Source organism: Typha angustifolia, chromosome 7, assembly GCF_048772165.1.
Source record: "Typha angustifolia cultivar Huaian chromosome 7, ASM4877216v1, whole genome shotgun sequence".
Lineage (NCBI taxonomy): Eukaryota > Viridiplantae > Streptophyta > Magnoliopsida > Poales > Typhaceae > Typha > Typha angustifolia.
In genome coordinates this window covers 12,832,825-12,858,425 of record NC_133245.1, presented here as the reverse complement: position 1 = coordinate 12,858,425, position 25,601 = coordinate 12,832,825, and the positions used below count along the sequence as shown (strand labels likewise).

The 25,601-nt window shown below is 34.8% G+C and overlaps 1 protein-coding gene across 2 annotated transcripts; it reads right to left on the bottom strand.

Annotated features, from left to right (window-relative positions):
* Positions 1-170: 170 nt before the first annotated feature.
* Positions 171-25,459, bottom strand: LOC140762860 (uncharacterized). 2 transcript variants are annotated; one of them, XM_073100831.1, is made up of 13 exons: positions 24,997-25,459; positions 23,667-23,838; positions 23,364-23,581; positions 21,656-21,719; positions 18,389-18,461; positions 15,911-15,988; positions 15,106-15,263; positions 12,323-12,491; positions 9,288-9,750; positions 8,702-9,085; positions 6,581-6,784; positions 3,351-3,484; positions 171-645 (listed from the first exon to the last, which is right to left on the bottom strand). In XM_073100831.1, the coding sequence occupies exons 1-13, from the start codon at positions 25,366-25,368 to the stop codon at positions 465-467; spliced, it is 2,670 nt and encodes an 889-aa protein (XP_072956932.1). In that variant the 5' UTR covers positions 25,369-25,459; the 3' UTR covers positions 171-464. The 2 variants fall into 2 exon arrangements, with proteins under 2 accessions (XP_072956932.1, XP_072956933.1); XM_073100832.1 differs by having other exon boundaries at positions 24,971-25,109.
* Positions 25,460-25,601: the final 142 nt, after the last annotated feature.

Here is a 25,601-nt window from a genome sequence, read left to right as displayed (position 1 = left end):
TTGAAACGGAGTTATCAAATAAAATTGAAGTTTTACGAGTTAAATAATTACAGTTAAGGCTCCGTATATCTCTAATCTATTGTGATACAACCAATAATGATTTCATTTCGGATTGTGACAATATTATCCAGATTCATAAACAACAAGACATTATCTTACTTTATGAAAAAAGAAAATATCTTATCTTGATCCCAGAAAGAAAAACAGTGTGCGTTGTCATTCGAAAAACAAAAAGAGGGAAAGAAAAAAAGAAGTCATCATCTAAACTGAAGAAAAAAGAAGAAAAAGTTGTGGTCCGTTTATACACATGACTACACATGGAACAATCATTTCATTCTAATCAAGTCAGTCCCTCAGTTTCTATCTAAGCTACCAAAATGACGCGACTGTACTTGATCTTCAGGTCAAGAGAACAGACATGCTCTGATCTCATTTAAGAAGGCCTGCAAAGAATTCCACAAGAACTACTCCTGGATAGGTAACTCCTCTGTCATAGAATCAACACTTTGTCTAGTGGAAAGCACCTTGTCTAGAGTCTGGTCTGGAACCTTGATTCCTGTGGTCTCCATATCTGCAACTATTGCAATGGCTGCATCAACTTCTCCAAGATCGAGGCACAGCAGGATGACTTCATCATATAATGGGCTGAATCCATCGTATACAAGAACGAAGAAGGATATTTAGTCATGGAAATCATATCATGAACATGACGCTAGAAAGTATGTCATTTATTGAGAAAATAAAACTACGACGACAATGATGTAGTGTTAAAACTGCTGCCAAAACCATGTATAACACGTTATAGCTTAGCACCTGATAAAACATAAAGAGCACATATTATGCTTAATCTTAATGCCAATATATCATCCATATAGTTGTTACAATATACTTTGATTCGCATCTCTTTATATGGTAACCAAGGTTGTTCCATTGTCTTATCAATATAATCTCAAGCCGCATAAAAGCAGTGATGACAATATCATGCATAACCATCTCCCAGAATTAGAAATGTTCATGCTCTGGGCCAAACAGTTGGGTCAAGGTTATTGCTATGGTAAAGCTGCAGGACTACTCATTATCTGATGACCAAACTAAGTGGCTAAATAAGCTACATTAATAAAGCAGAAAACTCAGTAAACGATCAGCTAAAATATCAAGGAAATGTTAAAACTCTCTAAAGCAGTCAAGATGTAGTTATTCTGAAGTTGTCATAATCACTTTAGGTTATCAATTCTCACACTAATATGACTATTCCTCACTATAATTACTTATTAAGCTCATTATGTTTTGAAAATCTAATGGACAAATTATTATTATTGTGGTACAATGATTAAAGTGCTGAAATGTGTCTTCTACATGGAATCATGGGCATACAAATACAGCCGTCGGATGTTTGTGAGAATATGCACTAGAACTAAATGGTTTATCTAGTGCATTTAAAAGATGGACTTAGAGTCTGGAAACAAGATGTAAATATAAATATGAATAAGGACATGATTACACAACAAATTCTGGAAAAAGTAGGAAACACACAATTGATATACAACTATGAAGAAATATACTAATTCATGCCTGTGCAAAAGTCAGTGTAACCAAAGTATTCATAATCATTTACTCAACTGTCAACATCTAAATCTTTTTCCCTACATTATGGGTTTTACAAGAGCATATATCAAATTAGAGAAGGCTTTATGGAAGAATTAGAAATTGGGTAAGAACTGACTTAAACCCTCTAGTGATGTGCTAAGTCTTGGGAAAAAGATACATCAAGAGAAGGTAAGTAGCGGTATTTCTGTGCACTAAACAACAACAATAATTCTGGTTACTTACAGAATATTCTGGAAGATATTGTCTTATATTTGGTCATGACATGAAGCACAACAGTTCTTGTGAATTAATCTTAATGTTATATACAACAAACAAAGAAGTTACCACAAATGGGTTGCAATTATAGATATCTATATTCCAAAGAATAGTAAGTAGAAATAGAAAGGAGGGGGACAAAGAGCAGGATCTTTCAGCAGCAAATTCACAAAGTATTGTGATTTTCACACATTCAAATTATGTTGTGCGTAGTTCTTATCTGAGGCACATTTAAAAAAATAAAAAGATAGTAAGATTGTATACTATATTACAAGGGTTCAACTGATGCTAAGAAACACTTTCAATTCAATAAATTGTCATCTATCAATCTTCATAGAGCCATCATGACAAGTAGGACAGAAACTTCTCTAGGTTCTTTACCCAAAATACAACAGAATTGAAAGAACAAAAAGAAGAGAAAAAGAAAAGGAATTACCATCAAACAAATAACTTGACGCCCATGTCTAAAAGGGATGGAACTAAAACAATGAATATGATGATTTTTCACTTATTTAAATCAAGGATGGCTATATCTGTCTGCATGCCTTGTGCTGATCCGCAATTTCCGTGCTAATGGAGTATCAAGACCTGGCAGAGATTGTGCCAATGGCGCAACTCCATGCCAGGGTTTGCCAACCAGTGTCGAACTAGCATGGCTTTGTGCTAACCTATGTTGATCAGCAGATTCTTTTTTCTTTTTCTTTTTTAGTACTTTAAAAACTAATTTGGGATACACAAATGATAGATATAGCTCAATTCTGCTAGATCGATAATTTGAAAAGGGTCTTTCTATATAAATCTAATATTTTGAGGCTAGATCTATAAGAAATATTTTTAAAATGTAGGAATCAAAGAGAAAATCTGATTGCCCCAAAATTTCCCCCCAAATTGTAGAAAAATCTAAAATTTAATATGCTAAATTTATTGAAATTGGGTCAAAATTGATATAGAAATATATTCGATTAACTCTATATGAGTTGATTTGAACAAAAATTTTATAATTTAGCTAAAATTCTAGCATGATTATATTTCCCCCTATTTCCCAAATTTCAAAAAACAAAAACCAATATGTCATTGTCAACAAATTAGGTCAAAATTGATATAGGAACATGTTAGAATAAACTAAGTTCAACTAACTTTTCGTTTTAATTATTAAACTATAATCAATTCATGAACGTATTCAATCATATTATGTGTTAACTCATATTTCTACTTGAATATTGCTTTATCCTTAATAAAATGCTATTTACAATATTATTTAAGCATAAAGACTCTAATGTAAGTTTTAATATGTATATTCAAACAAAAAACATGTATAAAAACCCTAAAAATATATTAGAGGCATATCAATGCGTGCCACAACATGCAGAGGCATGCCAAGCTGGCGCGACAATCCTTTAAACTCAATTGCATCCAAAAGCATCTAGCAAGATTCACCATATTAAATGTCACCCTAGCCCACCAAGAAACAAGAAATTTCAGTTTACCTTCCGAAAACATAACCAAGGCTATGTGTTGCCTGCAATATTGTAAGAAAAGCGGACGGAAGAGGAGCTCTTATAGCAGCACGCAGTACCATGGCACAATCTCCAATTGTTGGAGTTCCACCTAGTTCTACAACCTGAAAGTTGACCAAGTACTGCTGTTCAAATACTGTAACTACAAAATCAGAAACTTTCATTTGCAGAAAAGCATGGTGAAACATCTAGACTAGAAAAGCTTTCTGCTGAATCCAGGACTAGTAATTAAGAAAAGTAATTTCTTTTACAGATCAACTACAATGAGGCAATTATAAATCTTTAACGATCAGCCCTGACAACTTGAATAAATGTATGGATATATTCCACAAGTTGATATAATCCTCTTCATATTTAAATGTTATAGAAACACAAAAGCATGAATTGATTATATTAAGAATGAGTATTAACACAAACAATCTATTTTATTCCATGGATCCTAATAGTGTTATTCTGAATATCTTCTGCAGAAAAAAAAAATGTGGATCAAAGCATTTGGTCAAAACTATGCTTGTGTTGTCACCTTTTAGTTAAAATTGGAGATGTCTTGGTGGTGCTAGTTGATTTACAATGTTTTAACTGTAAGAACCTAAAACTTAAGGACTTCATAATTATGTGTTAGGATTTATAATATAGCAACCAAGACTTGCTATTCAAGGTTCCAAGTATCGGAATCAGGATTGAAATCGATCACTTGAAAAAAACAATACATATTAACCACATCGACCGTCTGTATCGGCCTGTATTTTAAAATACGAAAAAAATTTAAAATTTTATAAAATAATATAAAGATACAAAAATATGAATTTACTCGCTTATGAAGTCTAAAAACTATAAAATCTCTCTCGCTCTCTCCCACTCACCTCTACCTCGTGCTCTCACCAAAATAAAATATCTTTCTTTCCCTCTTTCCCACTCTCTCACATCCCCTTCTTCCTATCTCTCCGTCGTCTCTAATCTCTCACTCACTTCAACTAAAAAAAAAAAAGCACCACTCAAAACCCTATCATTATCTCATTCCCCCACCCCCTCCTCCCTCACTCTCCCTTTCTCACATAGTGCCTCTCACCATCTCTATCCCTCTCCTTCTCCTTCTCCTACTCCCTCTCTCTCCCTCTCCTAAGAGCAACTCCAATCGGGCTCCAAATTACCAAATTTGAAGCCCGATTGTGCTCCAATGGGGCTCCAGTTGTTTAGAGCCAATTCCAAAGAGATATTTATCTTTTTAAAATTCCAATTTGGCCATATAAAAGTTTAATCCAAAAATTTTAATTTCGTCTATATCATTTATTAGATAATCTAGTTAATTAAACTGAGTATATAATTAATTTTACTAATAAGTTTTTAACAAAAATAGTACCTCTCAACGAGACCTTAAAATGAGTAGTATTAAATTATTTTTGAGTTATTTTAAATTTTTTATTTTTTAAAATATATAATAGATATTTTTTTATTATTTATTATTTAAAATTGGAGTGTCCTAAAATTATTCAGATAATGACTCCAAATTATTTTTCAATGTAAACACTAAAATATTAAAATACATCAAACATGAAATACCAGACTATCAAACATGAAGGAAGAGGAGATGGCTATGGAGATGACTTACCAAACTATTAAATACTTATTGTTTCTATTATTTAATGTTAATTTCTGCTTATTTTGTATAATATAATTTTGATACTTTTCATAATAACATGAAATGCTTATTTTAATGTTTATTTTGTGTAATGTAATTTCGATACATTTAACTAAAGTAGTAATTTAAAATTACTTCTAAAACTCTTGAATATTAGTCTTATTTTAAAAATCTTGATAAGAGTTTTCTAACCATATATTTTTATTAAAAAATAATAACATTAAGAGGACCTAGTAAGTGACTTAAAATATATAATATAAATATATATTTTTTATATTTATTAAGTAACAAATATAGAGCCTAGTGCATTAGAGTGCACCAGGCTCTTGGCTCTATATTTAGAGCCTTTGGGCTCCAAATATAGAGCCCTACCTTGGAGATGCTCTAAGCAAATTGATGCTTCTCAGTACAGATTCAACCTCTATCAACATACGGTGAACTTTGACGTAGATTCGATTCCGTCGACCTTCGATGACCTCGGGTGTGCATTTTTTCCTTCTACTTTTTTCCGCTCTCTCCCTGACAAGCTCTCTCTCTCTCTCTCCCCCCCCTCTCTTTCTCCTTTTCTCTTTTGGTTTTGGTTCGTTTTGGCCAAAACTTGCTTGATCCAGATCAAATATTGACTGATACAATAGATGCCTCAAAACCAATTAATAGACTCATTTCAAGGGATGAGCCGAAACTAGGAACCTTGTTGCTACCTGAACACTAAGGTTGCAGATTCAAATCATTGAAATAGCCTCTTAACTATGTAGTTAAAATTCCTTACATGTCATAACCCCATAATTATCATCTATATCACTAGCAGATCTAAATATTAGTTTAATTTTGTTTCTTTATTAATATGTCTGCCAAGAAAAAAGAATCTATGGTTATTAGGTTTCTTGTGTTACATCAATCGATTCAATTTTCATATCTTGATGTATATCTCAGATTGCTCACAGCCTTATACAAATATTTTGAGAAACTATTTCAACTATCCATCCCAATATCAAATTGGCATATTTTACATTTACATATTTACTAATGTCCATGTAAGTATGTAACCAACAGCTTCATGTATTCCATGCACTATATGCAGTTTCTTCATTGGGCATGAAAATGATGGCAAAAATCCACTTTCCTTCTGCCAACTGTTGTCAGAGTTTGACTCCATACAGGACTGGTGAATGTTAATTCGGCACAAAAAGAGTTAGTGGTGATAAATCAAGAATATCCTGTTTCGAACATGTCATCAAAACAGTACTAAGAGAATGAATCAGTAATCATATATTAATAGATCTCTATTTGCAAAATGTATGCCTAATCAGCTTCTTTATAAACCCAGGAAAAATAGAAACTATAAAACTTGGCTTGTCATCATGGAACCTACATAATGCCAAATAACTTTAGTTAAGAAGTTGGCAACTTGACACCATATAGTGTATCCAGTAAAGGAAATTACTTTACCAAGACATCCATGGATATGCAATTAAAATTTTTTTTGTTATTAATCAAGATAGGCAAGAAATAAGTAGCAAAGGTCAATTTTCTCCAACCAAACACTGATAAAAGAACATACCTTCTGCATGATTTTGATTGCCAACTCAACTTCCCATTCTTGTGACCATCTGCGAGGCATTCTGTTTTGCAAGTCACTCTCCCAGGTCCAACCCCATGCATCCGCAATTGTAAACATATCTGATACATCAAAAACCTTTCTCTCCCTCATGACTTTAAATGCATCATGTACATCCTCCGGAAACCAATCTTCATTAGCATCATCCTACACAAACAACATTCTTTCAAATATCTATGCATCAACATGAGAGCTTAGCCTCCCTATTGACTTTAAATAAGTGTATGAAAAATATACTAGCAGATTACAAGAAAAAAAAGTTGAAACAAAAAGTTTCTTCTGACAAACACCAAATTGGTAGAAACAAGTAAACGGACGCAATATATTGGAGATTGTCCGCGAGATACTAACCATCAAAAGTAGCTAACTAAAAACTCACCAATAGTTCCAATACATAATACCCATTCCTTCAGCTGTTTATGCATTCAGTGGTCAAGAAAAGCAAAATCAAGCTTTTAACATAATTATTCACAAGGACTATAAATTATGCAATGCATGCAGTCAGATATGTTGAATCAATCACAATGTGCTATACATTAAGGTGACAGATTTAGCAAAGCGATTGCTACTGTTCAGCACACTAAACAATTCTCTGGTGGTCCAAGGCAGAATCTCATTTTTCGAAGAAATCAAAGACTACTAGTCTATTATTTTTGCCATTTCCCATGCTAACTAGGTCAAATAACAACTGTGATGGATCCTTCTTTTCGTTCTGGAGCCGAAATGAACTTCCCATTTTGTGTATCTGTTGTTCTAGTTAAGTGGAGTTCACGTATTCTGAAAATCTTCTTTATTCCACTACCGATGATGGCTTCAGACTTGTTTTCATAGGCGAACTTAAAATTTCTTTCTTCAATAAGAAAAGCTGATCAATTGGGCAGACTATTATCTTTTATAGTATCAATTACTACATCAAATTCCATTTTTCAAAGTACATTATCCTGTAAAAGTAGACATAATAAAGTAAAAGTTAGACCAAGCAAATTTTGCTTTTCCAAATTCTAACAGAATTTTCTAAGCCAAATAGTTTCTTAAAGGTAATAAAATTGGGTATAAGAATACAACAGATGACTTGTATCTGCGAAATATTCTTCTCATGATTTAAAATAACATGTATATTTATTGGTTTTTTTTCCTTCTCCATGTGTCCTTCCATTAGTGATATATAGACTGATAGGCATACATATATCATTTTACATAACTAATAGATATGTGAACCAATGATGGCCATGGCCAGCCCCATGCAAGAGAGGGAGAGGGAGACTCCTACCATGCCATCACCGTCACCCTCGTCGTCATGCTTGTCGTCGTGCCTCTCCATCTTTTGCATGCATTAGGTGACAATGAAGAAGACGTTGGCATCCGCTATTAGATCCGTTTACAGATCCTTTTAATTACAACCTTGCCATCGTCTTCTTCGTTCTCACTTAGGGCACGTAAACGATGGAGGCACGATGATGAAAAGACGACGGTTTCGCAAAGACACTCTCTGCTGTGGAGAGGTACGTGACAGCGACAGCGATGACACTCTCTGCACAAGAAGAAAGGATACCGTGTGGCACCCCTCGTGCCACATGCTGGTATTGCACTGGCAGGGCCATCATTGATGTGAACAGATTGATATAATGCATGCACATACATGCATGCTTGAAGGATTGAAGCAATCAGTCTACAAGGTAGTAGGCTTGCCACATGGAGACCATATCAGCAGAAAAGCTTTTTACCTACAACAGATGTAACCAAAAATATAACCAAGTACTAGAAATCAGTAGTAATCCGCTACTTGCTATTAAATTTGAGAAGAAAATCAGATGAAATTTCTCTGCCTCTGCATTGTCATATAACAATTTTATGAGTATTGCAATAACCTTTTCCTTCACAAAAAGTCATTCATCACAAAGAAAACTGATCATAGATTACATGAGAAAACAAAAATGTCAGGAGTACAAAAAGTCTTCCATAGAAAATATAGTCATGATAGACAAAAATTATGTTAGGACATCAGGTATAAAAGTTAAATCACTAAGATGCAACTCAATAAACTTTGACTGTGTAAGTACAGACCTCAACAGATGCTCGGGACGCCTTTCTTCGCGATTTTCGTGAAGAAGTAGCTGTTTCTTCCGAATCTTTCAATAGTTGAACTCCAATCATTTGAAGAGGCTTGGCTCTCTCAACTTCTTTTTCCTTATTAATATCACCACTTTGACTTTCTGTTTGTTCGACAACTTCCTCCTCCTCATCTACCTCATCTTCTTCTGCTTCTTTTGCCGCATCTTCCACAGAATCAACATCATCCAGCATATCAGGAAGATCTGGATCTTCTGTGTCAATATCCTCTTCATGGACTTCATACAAGCTTTCACCCAGAAAACGCCGTTTCCAGAACTCTGTATTTCCATCTTCTAGCTTAATTCTTGATACTAGTTCATCTAACTCTTCGTCAACCTAGGAAGAGAATAGTAAAGGAAACATTTTATCTAGATCTGACCAACAAACCTGCAAATATTGCTACATATAGGAGTCGTACTAATTAAGAAAGCTAAGACAACAATAAAAAAGGAGTACTAGAAGCATACAGATTTGCAGAAAATGTATATAGATTTGCACTCAGAAATCAGGAGCATACAGATTTACAGTCAATGTATACCTCTTCTTCTTCCTCTTCCACTGGAGGAACCCAAAGTGGTCGACCACGTGAACGGTTTATTCTTCTTGCTTTTTGTACTCGTTGGTAGAGTACTTGTCTGGTTCCATCTGTAGGCAAGCCTTGTGCATCAAGCTCTTCTTTCAACTCCGAGACTATCATTTTACTAGCAGCCTTTGGTTTCAAGGCATTCTGGTCCGGCCCTTTAATAATTTTTCGCAATCTCTCCTCCACTCTAAGGACATCAGTTTCTGAGACATCACCTAAAATTGCAGGCCCTTCATTCCGCAAAGTTTTCAGGAGTTTCCGATGGTAGATCTTCCATTCCTCTAAACAGCGCTGTTTGAAAGAAGTTTCTATTGGATTTGAATAAGCAAACCCAATAGCATCTGGATCCAAAGGGGTTTTCCCCCTATGTGGCACCCACCTCTTACGTTCTCCTGTAAGACCTCCTTCTGCTATATACCTATATAATGGGCACTTATGTAAAAATATACCAGTGTGAGCAAAAGATTGTTAGAGGAGGAAGGACTGAACGTAACAATATTATAGTAGATTTAATAGATTTATCATGAGATCATTCTTTCACTGCACCACTGCGCTAATGGTCATAAAAATATCTTGACTAACATGCAGGTTCTTTAAGGAATGTTTTGCTAGATATTGACTTTGGATTGGCTAGGAAGTCCAGTCACTGGCCCACTACCCCAGTTGGATACTTATTGTTGTCCTCCACTCAGGAGAACCTACACCAAACAAACTGAAAAGTTCTCCTGTCCCCTCTTGACTAGGGCTGAAGTGCTTCTTTTACTTCTTAGTTTCGTATGTATCTTTGATTTTACTGAGCAACCAAAACTTGTTTGTAAGTCCTGCTAACTTCAGTGATATGGCTGTGAACTGGACCACCATATAATTGCATCAGTCACCATCCCCAGCCAGTACACATGAAGAAAATGTCCTAGACTACTAGAAATGATGTTGGTATACAATGAAACCCAATGGGAGGAAGATTTAGAAAAGGACATCCATAAAAAGGCAAAGAAAATAATAATAAAATATTCCAATTTAACATATTGAAAGCAGGAAATCAATGGCATAAACAGAGTTGAATAATATATGTCAGTCCAAGACTAAAAAAAACACGAAGAAAATAATGAAACAATTGAAGATGGAAAAATAAAGTGTGAAGGTTGAACCATTGAAGCTTAAATAAGACATTCAATGTTAAAAGCAGATCCATTGATAATTTGATGTATATCTATCTTCAAAAGGCAAGGCAGATTGAAAAACTAGAGAGCTAGCATAGGGTAGTAGTGTATTATGAAACACTAATCACATGAGAAGGATAAGTAATAAGAGTGAAATATTTTGGGCACCCATGACAGATAAGAGCTTCAAATAGACAAATACCCATCAATATCTTAGCTTAGCATTCTCAATAAGAAGTAATTTTCTAGTGTTCGGGACAATAGGTGGAATATAACCAGGATAACATTCAATAGTATTCATTTGTTTCAAAAGATTTACATGAATGACATATAGACAAGGTTGGAAAAATCTCCCTTTCGGCGAAATTGTGCTTTTGCAATAATTATTCGTAAAGGCATGATATGCATTGTTTATTCGTTACCTAACAGTATAAGCTTTTAGAGCATAGTGAGTTAACACGAGGAAGAGTTTCTGAGTTCAAGTCCCACCAAACTTGCCTTCTCAATTAAATGCAAAAACCTCCACTCATTTAAGTCAAGTCCACCTCTTGGGTCTTTTAAAATATCCTAAGCTTAGAAGTAAGGGAAGTGTAAGAATATAAAAAATAAAAACAACTATTTTTTAACAGCTTCAGTTTTTGGGTCAACCGGTTATCTAACAAAGTATTAAAACCGTTTTTTCTAGATATTATTCAAAACTTGTCAGTCTGTCTATTCCTTATTTTCAAGTTTCTATTCTAATGGTGTGGTGGGCTATGGGCCACATGTTAGGGGGCGTGTTAAAAGACGTGATATATTTTGTTGTTTCCTTATTGAACAGTTTAAACTTTTAGAGGAATTAGTGAGTTAGCAATTATGAGAAGAGAACAATGCGAGACAAGGACTATTTCATATTTTACATATACCACACTTCTATATCTTCCACCTAGTAGCATTATTACATTCTGTATCATACTAGCATAAGTGGTTAGGCAGTCGGCCTTGTCTAAATTGTTGCATAACTATATATCCCAAAACAGCTCTTCTTAAGATGAAAGACATTCTTAAGATGGGAAGATTTCACTTTTAGAAACTGTTATGTTAGGTGCTAAAATTGACTTCCCTATAGGCCGAAATACTTAGTAATAACTAGATTTATACCTCTATCACTGTTTCTCCAAAACAGCTCACAACATTCACTGAATGATCCTCAGCTCTTTGATCAGGATATCCCGGCCATTCAACCACCTCTAATCACGGCTGTCTGGCTACCTTTAAGTCCAATAACACACCATTGCTGAAATAGTACCTCTCTGTCCATAACTCATGGAAGCGACATTTGTAGATGATCTATTAAGTCTGACATGCTTGTTGGACAAAAGACAGGATATCTAACATATGCATGTTCCAGAGTCCCAGAGAAAAGATAAGGAAATTCTTTAAAAAAGGATGAAAAGATACACAGGAGAATTATTTATATTCTGCTAGTCAACACAGAAACTCAAGGGTGATTAAGTTTTTTATCTAATAAAGGGTTCAGCATTAGTGCAGTCTTAAGCATCAAAAATTCAAAACACAATGGCCAAACAGAACAATAATGAAATTCTAATAAAATGAACGGGACTTCAAACTTTTATCTATTCCAGACAGCCATTGGAACATAGATATTAGGGAAAAAAAAAAACCACAAACATAACCATAGATCATCCAGGAGCATAGAAGTAGAACTGTAGAAATATGCATAGTTCATAAAAGTGATAGCTAAAAGGCAGCAATGAACAAATCAACAAAATAAGCAGAAATTCAACCTCCAAGAGATAATTAGTCCAAGTTAATACTTAATAGGCATACCTTGCAACATAATCTATTTCGAAACCAACATCAGCTTCCTCTTGTAAGGGTTCTATCCATGAACTCACTAATGTACGATATTTTCTGCTAAAGATCATGGCTCTTGGTGCAATACATTGATTATCTTCAGCCATTGCTTCCAAAGCTTCAAGCAACTCAACAGCTCTTCCTGATTAGAAAAAAATATCCATTCAGGGAAGTACAAAATTCACAAAAACAGAAGAACCATTAACGTTAGAGGATAAGAACTACAACAAATGTAATGAACATTACGTGGAAAAGAACAACACTGCAGACTGCACTCAGTTTCCTTAAGTACAATATTGCAGTTAAAACATAAACAAGGAAAAGGTTTTAAAAACCGGCATGGTTACAGTTATTCCACAGGAACCTGAAGTGAATTACATATATTTAGGAGCTGAAGATACAATCTTTTAGAAAGATTAATCAAATAAATTGCCCAAATAATTGCTTACATGTGACAAAAAGTTATCTCCTGATTTATATAGAAAAAAAATTCAGGAATTGACGGAATCACAGAAACAAAAAGCCCAAAATTATCACTGGAAATTCTTGTATGATAAATAGAGCAGGAAATATGTCGAACAAACTATTTTTCTGATTTAGAAAAAAATCAACCAGCAGGGAATGCCAAAATACCAATTAATACCACTTTTGCCATCTATATTGCCTGATAACCTACAATTTGTCTTTGCATTTGTGCATTATAGCTTTCATAGTGTTGAGTCCCTTTAGGATCTCACCTACTATGGGCTATTTGTAGAATAAAAAATCCTTAGGTTTTGATTATTATAAAATTGGACTCTTGAAACTGAATATGTTTATTTTTTATGCTAAATACACATCTTTTTATAATAAAATATGCACAATTTACACATGAGATGTGCACAATGGCCTATTTTTCGTATTTTGAAAACTAAAATGTTTTTTGAGCAAATGCCTCCATTTACTATTTACTAGACCATTTTGGGGCAAATTGAAAATGATTTCACTATTGTAGCATTCTTCCTTTTGCAGTGTTCAGTACCAATCAAATATAAATAAACTTTTACCCCTATCCACTCATAGGACTTCAGATTCATTGTGGAACGAAGTAGACTACAAAAGGAGGGGGAAATCTACTAAAAGATTTTTGTTCTGCAAATAATAGTCCAACAATCAAGTTTCTCCTAATTATTGCTATTTTGAATCAACGATGGCAGTGCAACTATCGACACACTTTACATGCCACTAACACGCATTTATAATATTTTTAATAAACTTTTTAAGATATTTAGAGATATTTTTGAATCTTCAGTATATCAATCTTTAATTTTTAGTTTAAATATATGTATTAAAATCTACATTATAGTGTTTTATCTTTAAATTATTTTTATAAATGATCTATTTTATTACAAAAAAGCAATAGTTAAATATAATTATTATTCAACACATAATATGATTAAATACATTCATTAAAACTAATATTAATGATTGAACACTCCATAATAAAATTGAATACATAATATTAATTGACAATAGTTCAATAATTAAAGCTAATATCTAGTTGAACGTAAAATGATAAGGAGGACCAAAAATTTTATTTACCGGCACAAAAATAATACGAAAATATTGGATTAAATACTATCGATATTCTTCAAAACTTATCCACTAATCGTATTGCTCGTTCTAACGTCTCACATAGTATTCATCCAAATAAGAATTTTATAATTTTCTTATGATATAATATAAATAATGAACATATATGGAAATGACCAACACCAAATAGGAACACCATAAACAATGCAGATTATAGATATAAAGTATAATAAGAGTGTTGTGGTTCTTATGAGTGTGATTGATATAATTGTAATAATGATGAAAATTTCTATAGGTGCACATCTCTTAATGTCCTGCTACCTATAAAGACTCAAGTTTTCTATAAAAATAATATCTCTCTAAGAAGATTGTATAACAGAGATGCATATCTCATCTCCCTCATTACTATCACCGAACTGAGTCACGTCATCATTATTATCTCATTATCAATTTTAGTCTTATCATCATCAATTTTATCTAAATATTATAAATAGTCAATTGATCAATTGATTTGATAATGAATGATAAAAATAGAAAAAAAAAAGGCTCCACATGACATATTGACCGACACGCTACTGTGCCAGACTGGATCGACGCAACCATCCATGTTTTGAATGTTGAATGATGAGATGCCTCCAAAGGCACTAGTTAGTAGCTACCTTCATATCAATTTGATTGGCTTGAATTTGTTCGAATACTGCCAGACAATTGAAATTGACCATTAAATATGGCTATAAATTTTATTTTTCTAGGTTTATATGTGAGAGAACTTAGTAATTGCTTCCCTCAACAGTTTCCACAACGGAACATGAAATACTCCTACTACTTTCAAAACAAGCAAAGTCACAAAATCATAATAACTATATTTTGACAAAGATGCTTTAGAAGGATGACTTAAAAGTATAATGAAAAATAACAAAGTGCAAGTAGGATGTTTCTAATGGACAAGAAGATATTCATTAATCAATGACCATAAAAATGCAAGGAACATTGCAAGACTTCCATCTAAATAAATCATTCAAACATGAGCATAAGGCCATCATTCTATATAGTTAATACTTCTTATCCATGATAAACTCATAGGAGTACTAAATGTATGGAATATGTTGCTTGAGAATATTTCATAATCCATTTTCTCATAATTCTTTGGCAAATTTAATTAGACATATGGTTAATAACAATACCTTCACGGCATAAAGCTCGAAGATAAAGAGAAAGTGGATCGCCAAAGTTCCCTTCATTATATAGAACTTTTGTCCCTCCAGGAATATTCCTAAGGGCTCGAAAATGACGGATAGCTTCCTTAATGACACAATATTTTGTAAAACATTCCACTAACAACCTGACCAGAAGTTGAAGATCAAAAGAAAAAATCATTATCTAAAAACACAGTACTAAATCACTCATAAAGACATCTTGAATAATAGACAAAGAGGACAAATTTGATACCTACAATCTGAAAAGTAAATATGCCAGTTGAAACCAGAAGATATGTTAAAAGAGAGATTGACACTACAAAAAGATTTGATCTTTATTTTTATATTTCAGAGTACATGTATTATAAGTCTCTACTGAGATACTAGTCCAAAATGCAGCAGTTATCCATGAGATACAATCAGGCTAGTGTATGAACTATAAAGTGACCATACTTCATGAACATATTTTCATATTTTGTAAATCTTCCCGTACCAACCTAGTAACGAAACCAAACAGTAAAAGAAATTTCATTTAAAATAAATATTCAGCCATTAGTAGGAAAACCACAAATGCCTCAAAAAGAGGAGCAATATGGCATCCATAGAAATTGGGGTAAATTTGAAACAACTGAGGTGTAGTGTGCAGAGACAGACATGAAAAGGAGGATTGTCTTTTCTAATGTTTAATTTCAGTCTCCACTTAATGCCACACATACAGCAAAGCTATCTGCAAGGTCATTGATTCATCACCATTTTCAAATAAAATTAGCAAAAACACAAGGAATGTACTTACGCGTAAGTCTTAACATTAGGTTGCAAGCGTTTATGATCTTCAACCATCATCCCAAGTAATTCTGCCACATCCTGTATTCTATGGATCAAACGAAGAAATTAACAAAGTCAATAGCGGAATAGTAGGAACTTGTGAGCTACATGCATTAGGATTAAAGATGAGTAAATCGAAGAAATCTTGTTAACAATTGCTATAGATTTGGTGCTTAATGTTTTGATGGATCAGAGATAGAGCACAATATCTCATGAGTGATTGAGTGGTATCAAGAGATATCATTCAGCAAAGTGGGTGAAGAATAAAGAAAGAAAGAAATCATTGGATATAACATCACGGATATAACAAAAAACATAGAGAACTTAACAGAGAATTCTGTGGTGATTCAGTTCCTTAATATAAGATTTGCTCTCTTTATCAGAACTCACAAATGAAAGTTAAATTATTGATTGGTCAAGTACATATACATTGGCTAGTCTACAAACTTCACACTAAAACTTTGAAGTTTGCACAATGCTATAATGCTGTTGCCATTGAATGTGCCTCGGGATTCGCAAATACTCATACCTAGGTGATAAGTGCAAGGACTTTGTCTCTCCACCTTAGTATTAGTTTTTATGGATCATGGCATGCATTAAATGGTTAGAAAGTGTTAAATAATTTGTAGCTGTACAATATCTATTCACACAGAAACACATAAACATATATATGTATTGTCCCTTTCATTTTATCATTTTCATTTACATCTGGCTATGGTAATTAGCACTAACATCAAGTACGAATTATTGTGCTGACAAAAGCATCAGCCTCACCATCTGCCTCTCGCACTTAAGCTATCTAATCCCTCAGCTGCCTCTTTTTTTAATCTTATGTACTCTTCAGCTTCTTTTGCTTTGGGCTTGCTGCCCTAGCTGTCGGCATTAGTTATCCTCACTGCGGTCATCACAGGTGGTGGCAGAGCTCGAGATGGGGCAGAGAAGCTTGTGGTGCATCAAAAGGAGGTCAGCAATTAAGCCGCCTACAGCAACAAACAGAGGTGCATAGCATGGAAGGAAGCAGTAAACGTGTAGGAAATGGAGGCCGAGATCTGGTGAGTGAGAGAGGAAGCAAGGACTTCGGTTGAGGCTCAAGAGAGCTATCAAAGGTAGATGATTGTGGAAAGAAAGCAAGAGATTAAGGAAAAGCAGTCTAAATTGCCAGAGAATTAGTTGTGAGCCATGCTAAGCTTGTGAGTTGGTAGAGCAGGTTACAAGTGGAGTTCACTGTTCCCCATTGCTCAAAAGAGAGAATCAACCTCTTTCTCCCACAACAAACCAGTGTGGACTAACTCACTAATAAAGGTGTAGACCATGATAATTATTGGCCAACCTGTGCTAGTTAGATGTGTACATCTTACTGCAGTCATGCCTACTTGGCACGAGGGACTGCAGAGCCATGCTAGTTGCCACGTTTAGGAAGTATACTTTGGTATAGCAATCCATGCTGTGTCTTAACTTATCATGAACCCGAGGAAACATTAATTTACCTGCCTCAGTGCAACAAGAGAAAGAAACTACTTTAGCTACATATGAAAATAAATGCTAATGTTTTAAAGATCATGCCATGATGATGTGTCATGATCGTTAAAATGAGATGTGCCAATGGATGCATAGTCATCTCTTGTCAGTACAAGATATGATGGCATTATGGCCCAAACCGCTTAGTACATCTCAGATAGAGGAAAGATTGGAGAAAAGAGGGCCAATACGAATTGATGGAGGGAGGGGAGTTGCGACAAAGCAGAAGAGCTAACAGATATAGGACAGTAGAGAGAATGATGGTATCCTAATAAAAAGCCTGAATCAGTCAGAAAAGCCTAATCCTTTGCACAACCTGCATCTTAAATTAACCTAAGAAAGTTGCTGGGTCATGAGTGGAGGCTTACATACTTTAATCCAAGCCCTTTAACCCATCTTATTCCTGATACTAATTCGACAAACTTTCCCATTTTTGCTGCCAACCCCCAACTGCTACCAACCCGCTAGCACAGGATTGTGCTGCACAGTAATCACATTTCAAGCACTTAGATCCTCACTAAGTATATTTTGACCATATACAAGTACTTCAAAATTTTCAGCACTCCCAAGAAGTACAGCAAGTCATTCTAAATGGAGCACAACCTAATCCAAGTGAATATATTGAAAAACTCAACATAGTTCAAGCTTGGTTTAAGACTAAAAGCATAAGCCCAAAATTCTTTTTGCAAGCAATAGAAAAGAAGGATTTTAAATATTATGTATAGGACTTAGGAGAGAAGTATCACCACACAGCTGAAAATTGCCATCTTAATAACAATGCAGCAATTGATTAATAGTTTGAAACAATCAACTACTTACAGTATATTGTAGCGATTGCTTTGAGTGTAGGATTTTACCAGCACTATAAGTCTATGGAACAAAACTTGATGCAAAACAAACAAGAGGAGAACAAAACTAACAGTATTACCTGTCATACGACTCGGCTCTAGTATATGCTTGTATAACCCAATTATATGTCTCCGTATCAGGTTTCATGAAATCTGCAGAAGATGTGTATCTACCTGTAAGCTAGAGGATATTTCTTGAATATCACAAGCAACTGCATGCATAGAATTTAGCAAATGATGTCTTTGTCCATGTATCAAAACAAAGAGTTGTGGTCTTTTTTGCGTCTTTTATAATGCTTTGCAGCAAGAGACTCGACCTAAGACCAGAACTGAAAGTAAATAAATGGGCAAGCAAAAAAGGAAGATGAAATAAAGATTCTATACATTCAACCCAATAGAAAAATATACAAGAAATCAAGTCCCCTAAAAGAATAAGGAAAGCACAATAATGAAAATTGTTCAAGCAAACACAAGAATAAATACACTTTTTATCATACCAAGGTCTGAAGTTTAGAAAGAGTAGCAATTGACAGTTGATCTAACCATTGAAATTAAGTGAAGTAAAATCAACTCTTGTACATACAAAGATATGAAGTTTCAGAACCAAATGATCTGAAACCACCATGTTTTTTTGGGTCTTCATCCAGATTATGATTTTCAACCGATACTCCTTGAGCCTCGACATTTCCAACATACTTTTTATTTTTCATCATCGTACTTTCCTTTTAAGTGGAGGACAATTAAGCCATGTTGGCTCCTCCAAAAACATTCCTCAAGTATAACTATAGTCCATAGGTATCTCAAGCAAAAAGGCTATGCTGACTGGCACTTGCCGTGCCAATGGTGAAACGACATCTAACTCCTTGAGCTTTGACGTTTCCAATATACTTTTCAATTTTCATCTTCTTACTTTCCTTTAAGTGGAGGACAATTAAGCCATGTTGGCTCCTCCAGAAACGTCCCACAAGTACAACTATAAGTATCTCAAGCAAAAAGGCCATGCCAACCGTCACTTGCTGTGCCAATGGTGACACGGCATTTGGCATGGAGTGTGCCATAGGCACACCTCCATGTCGAGCCACATTGTGCATGCCGACTCGAGCAGATAGGCACAAATTTGGTGAGGTCCGAAATGAATTTCATTGATCCGAAACGGATCCATTAGAATGGTAAACCTAAAATATTCTATAGAGCTCTTTTTTTTTTATCATGTGACAAACATTAAATATCAAGTGGAGAAGCTTGTTGTTCGCGTCCTCTCACATGACCTCATCTAGTAGATGTGAGCGTAATTGGTCAATTTTTGCACTAATTCATACCAAAATCAAAAATCATCTTTCATATGCATGACTGGAGAAATTTGAATGAGTCCACTATAATATAAGACTATGTCTAGAGCACATAACTAAAGATCGGGAGAGATATGAGAGAGATATTGACCCCTTAACCGCTAGTTTTTCTCAATATAAGGAGAATTATATAATTGAGATTGCTAAGAATCAAGAGAACTCATTGCTTGATAAGGAGGGAGATCCTCCTTGACCTTATAGATTTATTGCTGAAGAGCCTAAAGTGACAAATGTAGAAAGATGGGCCACAGAGCACACATGAGGGACTCAAACGGCTAAGGAAGTGCAACAGACGTAGGTATACTCAGATGGAATACTAAGAAGATTCAGATCAAGAGTTTAAACGTCTCATGTTAGCTCGAGTTCATCAAAATCCACATTTGTATGAGGAATATTTAAACGTTACACCAAGCAATACTATTAGTGGATAAATTTTAAAAATTGTCAACGGTATTTGATAGAACATACTTATGTTATTCTTGTGCCAACAAATAAAGTTTTTAAACCTTCATATTATTTTACATTCAACTAGATATTATTATTTTTTTTGAACTATTATTAATTAATGAATGTATTCAATCATATTATGTGTTGAAAAAAAACTTCTTTTTACTATTGCTATATCTTTAACAATAGAGGTCATTTACAAAAACAAATCCTAGGATAAAAAATTCTAATGTAGATTTTGATAAATATACTTATACAAAAAACCAAGGATTGACGTGTCAAAGACTCAAAAATATCTCTAAATATAATATTTTTTTATTAAAAGTATGTTAATGATATATCAATGCGTGCCACTAACACGTAGTGGTGTACCGATGTGTCAACCAGTGATCGACATAGCATGTGCCTTCGGCACAACCATCATTGATCTCAAAGTGAAAAACAAGGCCTTTGTGTTAAAACCTTCACCTTCTGAAAGAAAAACTATGAAACAGGTCGACCTATAAAGAATCATACATGGCCTATCACATCTCACTTGTTAAATTTCATGAAAATGTGCAAATACTAAATTACTAATTATGTAGAAACATATTATTGCAATTTCATCTCATTTCTCACTTCCTAGAATGTTTATATATATTAATAGTCAACATAAATCAGATACCTTATGTGAAATTAACCTGAACAATCAACTGAAAGTTATTGCAAAAATTATTTTACATGTTTTTTCTATTTCATTATAATTTATCCAATATTAAATTTCTTTGACAACTTTTCCACCTGCAGCCATAAAAGAAAGAGAATAGACAAAACTGCCAAAATTATTGTGATAAAAATTATAAAATGATAGCAGTACTTTAATATTTGTCGCTATGTGATTTCTGCATGCTATCTCAGTGCAATCTAGTCATTCGAAAATGAAGTGTGTTTACAATATTGACTCTTTTCTAACCTTGTTGATCCATCAAGGAATAATCTGTTACAATCATCATTACAACAAGGTGGAAAGAAATTATTTTTCATTCGTTTTCAGTACAACATAACAAAAGGTCTCAGGCACATAAACTATAGGGCATCTACAGGACTAGATCCTAACATACATGCAATGCATGAGACCTGATTAAGTGTTGATAAAAGAGAATTGGGAATAAGGTCAGCAGTGTCGATGATGTATTGCACCAAAATTAAGAAAGGAAAATGCACAGAACACTGTCTTATGGTGGACATTCTCAGTGTTTCCTTTCAATGGGGAAAAAAATTGAGTCTAGATTACTAAGATTGGAAGCATGAAAACCTCAAGATGTAATAACAACAGGTAATCGGAAAGAAAGATAGTTGATAATGCTGATGCTTGTGAAAATAAATAGATGTAATTATATTGAACATTGATCATGAGCATGGAACAATATGAGGTGGAGAGTTTTGGTTTTTCTGTTTTTCTGCTTCAATCTCAAGAACAGACTTCCATATGATAATACTTATTCAGTAAAGGATATAACACCAAAAGCATCAATTAGATTTCTATTACACAGATTGGAACAACATCTATACCTTCTCCTCCATATTCCATATTTTCAAATGTCGCAAAAGCAATTTCTGGTATTCCACAAGTAGCCTGCCAGAGATACCAAGATAGAAAGAGATTGGCAGGAGCTATGCACAAGAATAAGCGTGCAAACAACATGATTTCATGGCAACAAAAATATACTCTTCAAATGAGGAAAAAAATTATAACAATAGCTAATAGTAACAAAAAGGAATGAAATTGATACCATGAGCATAGAGGGTGCTGCAAGTGCCTGCAACTATAGACTTCAAGCATTATATCAGAAGCAAAAACATCACAGCACATCAATTACATAATTTAATGAGTTTTTCTGCATTAGGCCCTTACATTTTAGCGATATGTCAAAAAAACTATCTTACCAGTATTAGCAAAATGAGACTAAGTTATTAGAAAAGTTCTCAATATCTCAAATAGTTAGTAATGGAGAGATCATGAAAGTTTTATTTCACATAACCCCTTCCCTTTTGCAAAATTGAAAAGTGGCAACTGTATGAAGTCGAGAATTTTTCAAAGGTACCTCTGGGCTCTGAGAACTAAGCATTGTTTGGTGGCATATCTTCAATCATAACATTGAAGAACATTAAAAGAGAACAGCCAAAGTAACGTAATTAACATGCAGTCAAGTATTCATTGATTTTCTTCATAGAACGCTTCTTAATTACTCCCTTTTGAGAGTACTTGAACTCTTAAAGAAAATATTTTATCAATTAGTTTGAGTCTGCCTCTAGGACAAAAGGAAATCAATAGAAAAGAACAACAAAAAGTGAGAGAGATCAATAACCTCAAAGGAACAACTAGTATGTTTACACTTCACTTTTTCTTCAGCAGTGCAACTTAAGATGTTTCACACTTCACTTTTACTTCAACATTGCTCCCTAATTACTGAGAACCTCCTTTTACATATTTTGTGATAATGTCATAATGAGCATCATCTTTTACATGTTTTACAAAAGAAAAGGAGCCATACACAAAAAGACTCCTTACATGAGGCCTCCATAGTATCACTATGTTGCAACTTGAGGACTAGTAGTTTTTTGGATGTTTTTGAAATACTTTTTGGGCCATTCTGAAATATTAAAAGGAATAGGCTCCGTGCAAATAAATGAAAGCATGAGCTCGTACACAAAGGTATCATAGAGAACTGGAAGATGAGTTCTTTCATAACCAGTCATATGCTTTCAACAATCAAATAACATCAACACACATGAAACTTGATTTATAGTTTAAAAAATAAATACTAAGCCTACAAGACAAATAATTGCATGCTAAGTGTGATCTCCAACAGAAATGAACAATTGCGAGTAAGAAAAGGAGCAGGTTTTACCACTCAAAAAAAAATTTCAAGACAAACAAAAGCATGTTAATATCAGTATCAAGTTGGTGAATCAATGTGATACACATTGCCATAAGAGCGCATGTCTAGGTTTACTACTCAAATTGTCAATTTCCAAGCAGCATTGAAGCAGCATAGATTTACTTGCCTCAACAAGGTAGCATGCCTATTGACAATCAGATGGTATGGCATAATATGGAGCATGAGAATGCTCGACAGTGTTGGCATTCCCAGATATAGAACCATGATCACCACATGCCAACAAGCATAGCTACCCATGAACTAAAGCCAATCAAATGGAAGACAAATTTTTACATTATGTAGTATTAAAACCAAGAAAATGAACTAATAAATGTCACCTGTACACTAAGAAGGCAATTAAAATGAAATGTGGTAGCCATTCTTCCTGCAGCCTCCATCTCATATGCAATGGTCAGAGCATTAGAATGGTCCCCAGATTTACAGTCTTCTTCAATCAGAAGATCATAAAGTTCATCAGTGGCTCTTAATCCTCCTTTAGATCCTTTCAAGAATACAGTATTAGCATCATCCAGATAACGGTTTCTGATTAGCTCCTCTGCATTTAAAGAGAAACATATTTCTTACTGAACTATTGCAGAACAGAATCTGTCACAATGTACTAGTATATAGAAGTTCTGTACCAACAAGAATCAACCAAGCCTTGCGGATGTCAAATTTTAATTTTTCCATAGCTGCAAGAATTTCCATCCCCCTGGTTGCATGACCTCGGGAGCCAAACAAACGAATCAAAGCAACAAAGGTTTCATGTAGAGGGCGTAGGCCTGCACTTAATTCCCTTCTCAGAGACTGCATCTGCAATATGCAGAGTAGTCATTCAGCACCAATATATACTACTTTCACATTTAAAATACAAAGATGCAACCAAGAGTCTAGAAGATCAGCTTCCTCTAAGTAGCTGCTCAAAAGAAAGAGGTGAAAAGAATGGATGGGATGCAGAAGTTAAATTAAGTTAATCAATTCTATCATCTTCTGTTTTCCTTTCTCATCCCTCTATCATTACGTAGGCATATCGCTTCACCATTTTCCTCAGGCACAAGTAATTTACGCATTCGTACAAAACTTATAATTGGTTCTCATTTTAGCCCTTCAAAACATAGATACATGTCCCACTCCACATTCTTGCCAAATACCATTAACATTAAAAACAAGATTATAATATAGAAAACAAAATAACTAAATAGAACTATAAGGAGATAGAAAGAAGCAAGGGAAATAGATGGGGAATAAAGGCCCTGTAATGAGGTATAGACACAAGTTCTCCTATCTGTTTCCCTGTTAGGCCATCTAAGCCATCAAAAGTTCAATTTTCTTTTTACTACTTGGCCATCTACAGACCAATCCCAAAGCACCCACCTGAAAAAAAAAACCATTAACTCCTCCTAATCTATGTTACCATCTAAAGTAACTACCTCAAAATCCCACTTAACTTGTCATATTCATCACATACTAGTCTCCGCACAACCTTTACAATAATCTTAATTATAGTTTGAAAAGTTATCATCCAGTTAAAGGAATTTTTCTGTAGACATATCTCTAAATAAAAGATTCTCATCTTTCTAGATCATCCAGATTGTTCCAATGTCTAGACTCTAGAGGATATTCTAAAGGATTGCTCTTGGTAGCATGACCCTAAAGTGCAACTTAGAAGATGGACATTCTACTCGTCAGTTAGCCTATATCACTCTTACAAAAGTTCTCTCAATTGCCTGATTTCTTCTGGATCCTTCTCATTTGACTGGTTCTCTACCCAACACCACATTGTCGGAAGAAGGCTGTTTTTATTTCAATAAACCCGCTCAATAATAAATTTATTGAATCATAACTAGGAAAATTCAGAAAAAAGAAAAGAAAAGAAACAGCATTCATAACAACAACACCACCGAACAACTGAAATGCAAATATCTAGGTAAAAAGATAGGATCACATTTTTGCATCGCCAAGAGTGTGTACCGCGCCCTCCTCGTCGCCAGAGAGGGTCTGGGAGACGACGAGCCCATGAAAGGAGCGGGGACCAGGGTTTAGCCCAGCGGCAACCATGTCGTATATGACGTCAGCCACACCGGCAGCGTCGCGGCTCCTTGCCCTGTCCATCAGCTCCTCCATGAAGGTGAAACGCAGTCCTCGCTCTACCGTCGACACCGAAACAATCGAAGGAGAAGAAGAAGAAGAAGTCGATGGTTCTTCGACTTTGGGCTGCTTCTTCCTCCGGCCTTTCCTCTCGGCCGCTGAGACAGCAAAGAAGACGGGGAACGACCGGGGTTTCGGAGAGAAAGGAGGGGAAACGCGGGAGAAATGGTGGCTGGAGGTCAACGGAAACGCCATTGGTTTCTCCCTCTCAGAGTCGGAAGAGAGGAGAGGAGTGGAGTGGGGGCAATGGATAAGGGAAGAACGGGTTTTTTAGGAGGGAGGGAGAGAGGGAGAGTAGGGGTTTAGAAAACGAAACGGGTCTATTTATGTCGGATCCATACGAATCCGGTATTTGTTAATAAGCCCTTCTGATCTCGATACAATCCATCTACCGGATCCACATCCGGCCCACATAGGATCCACATCCG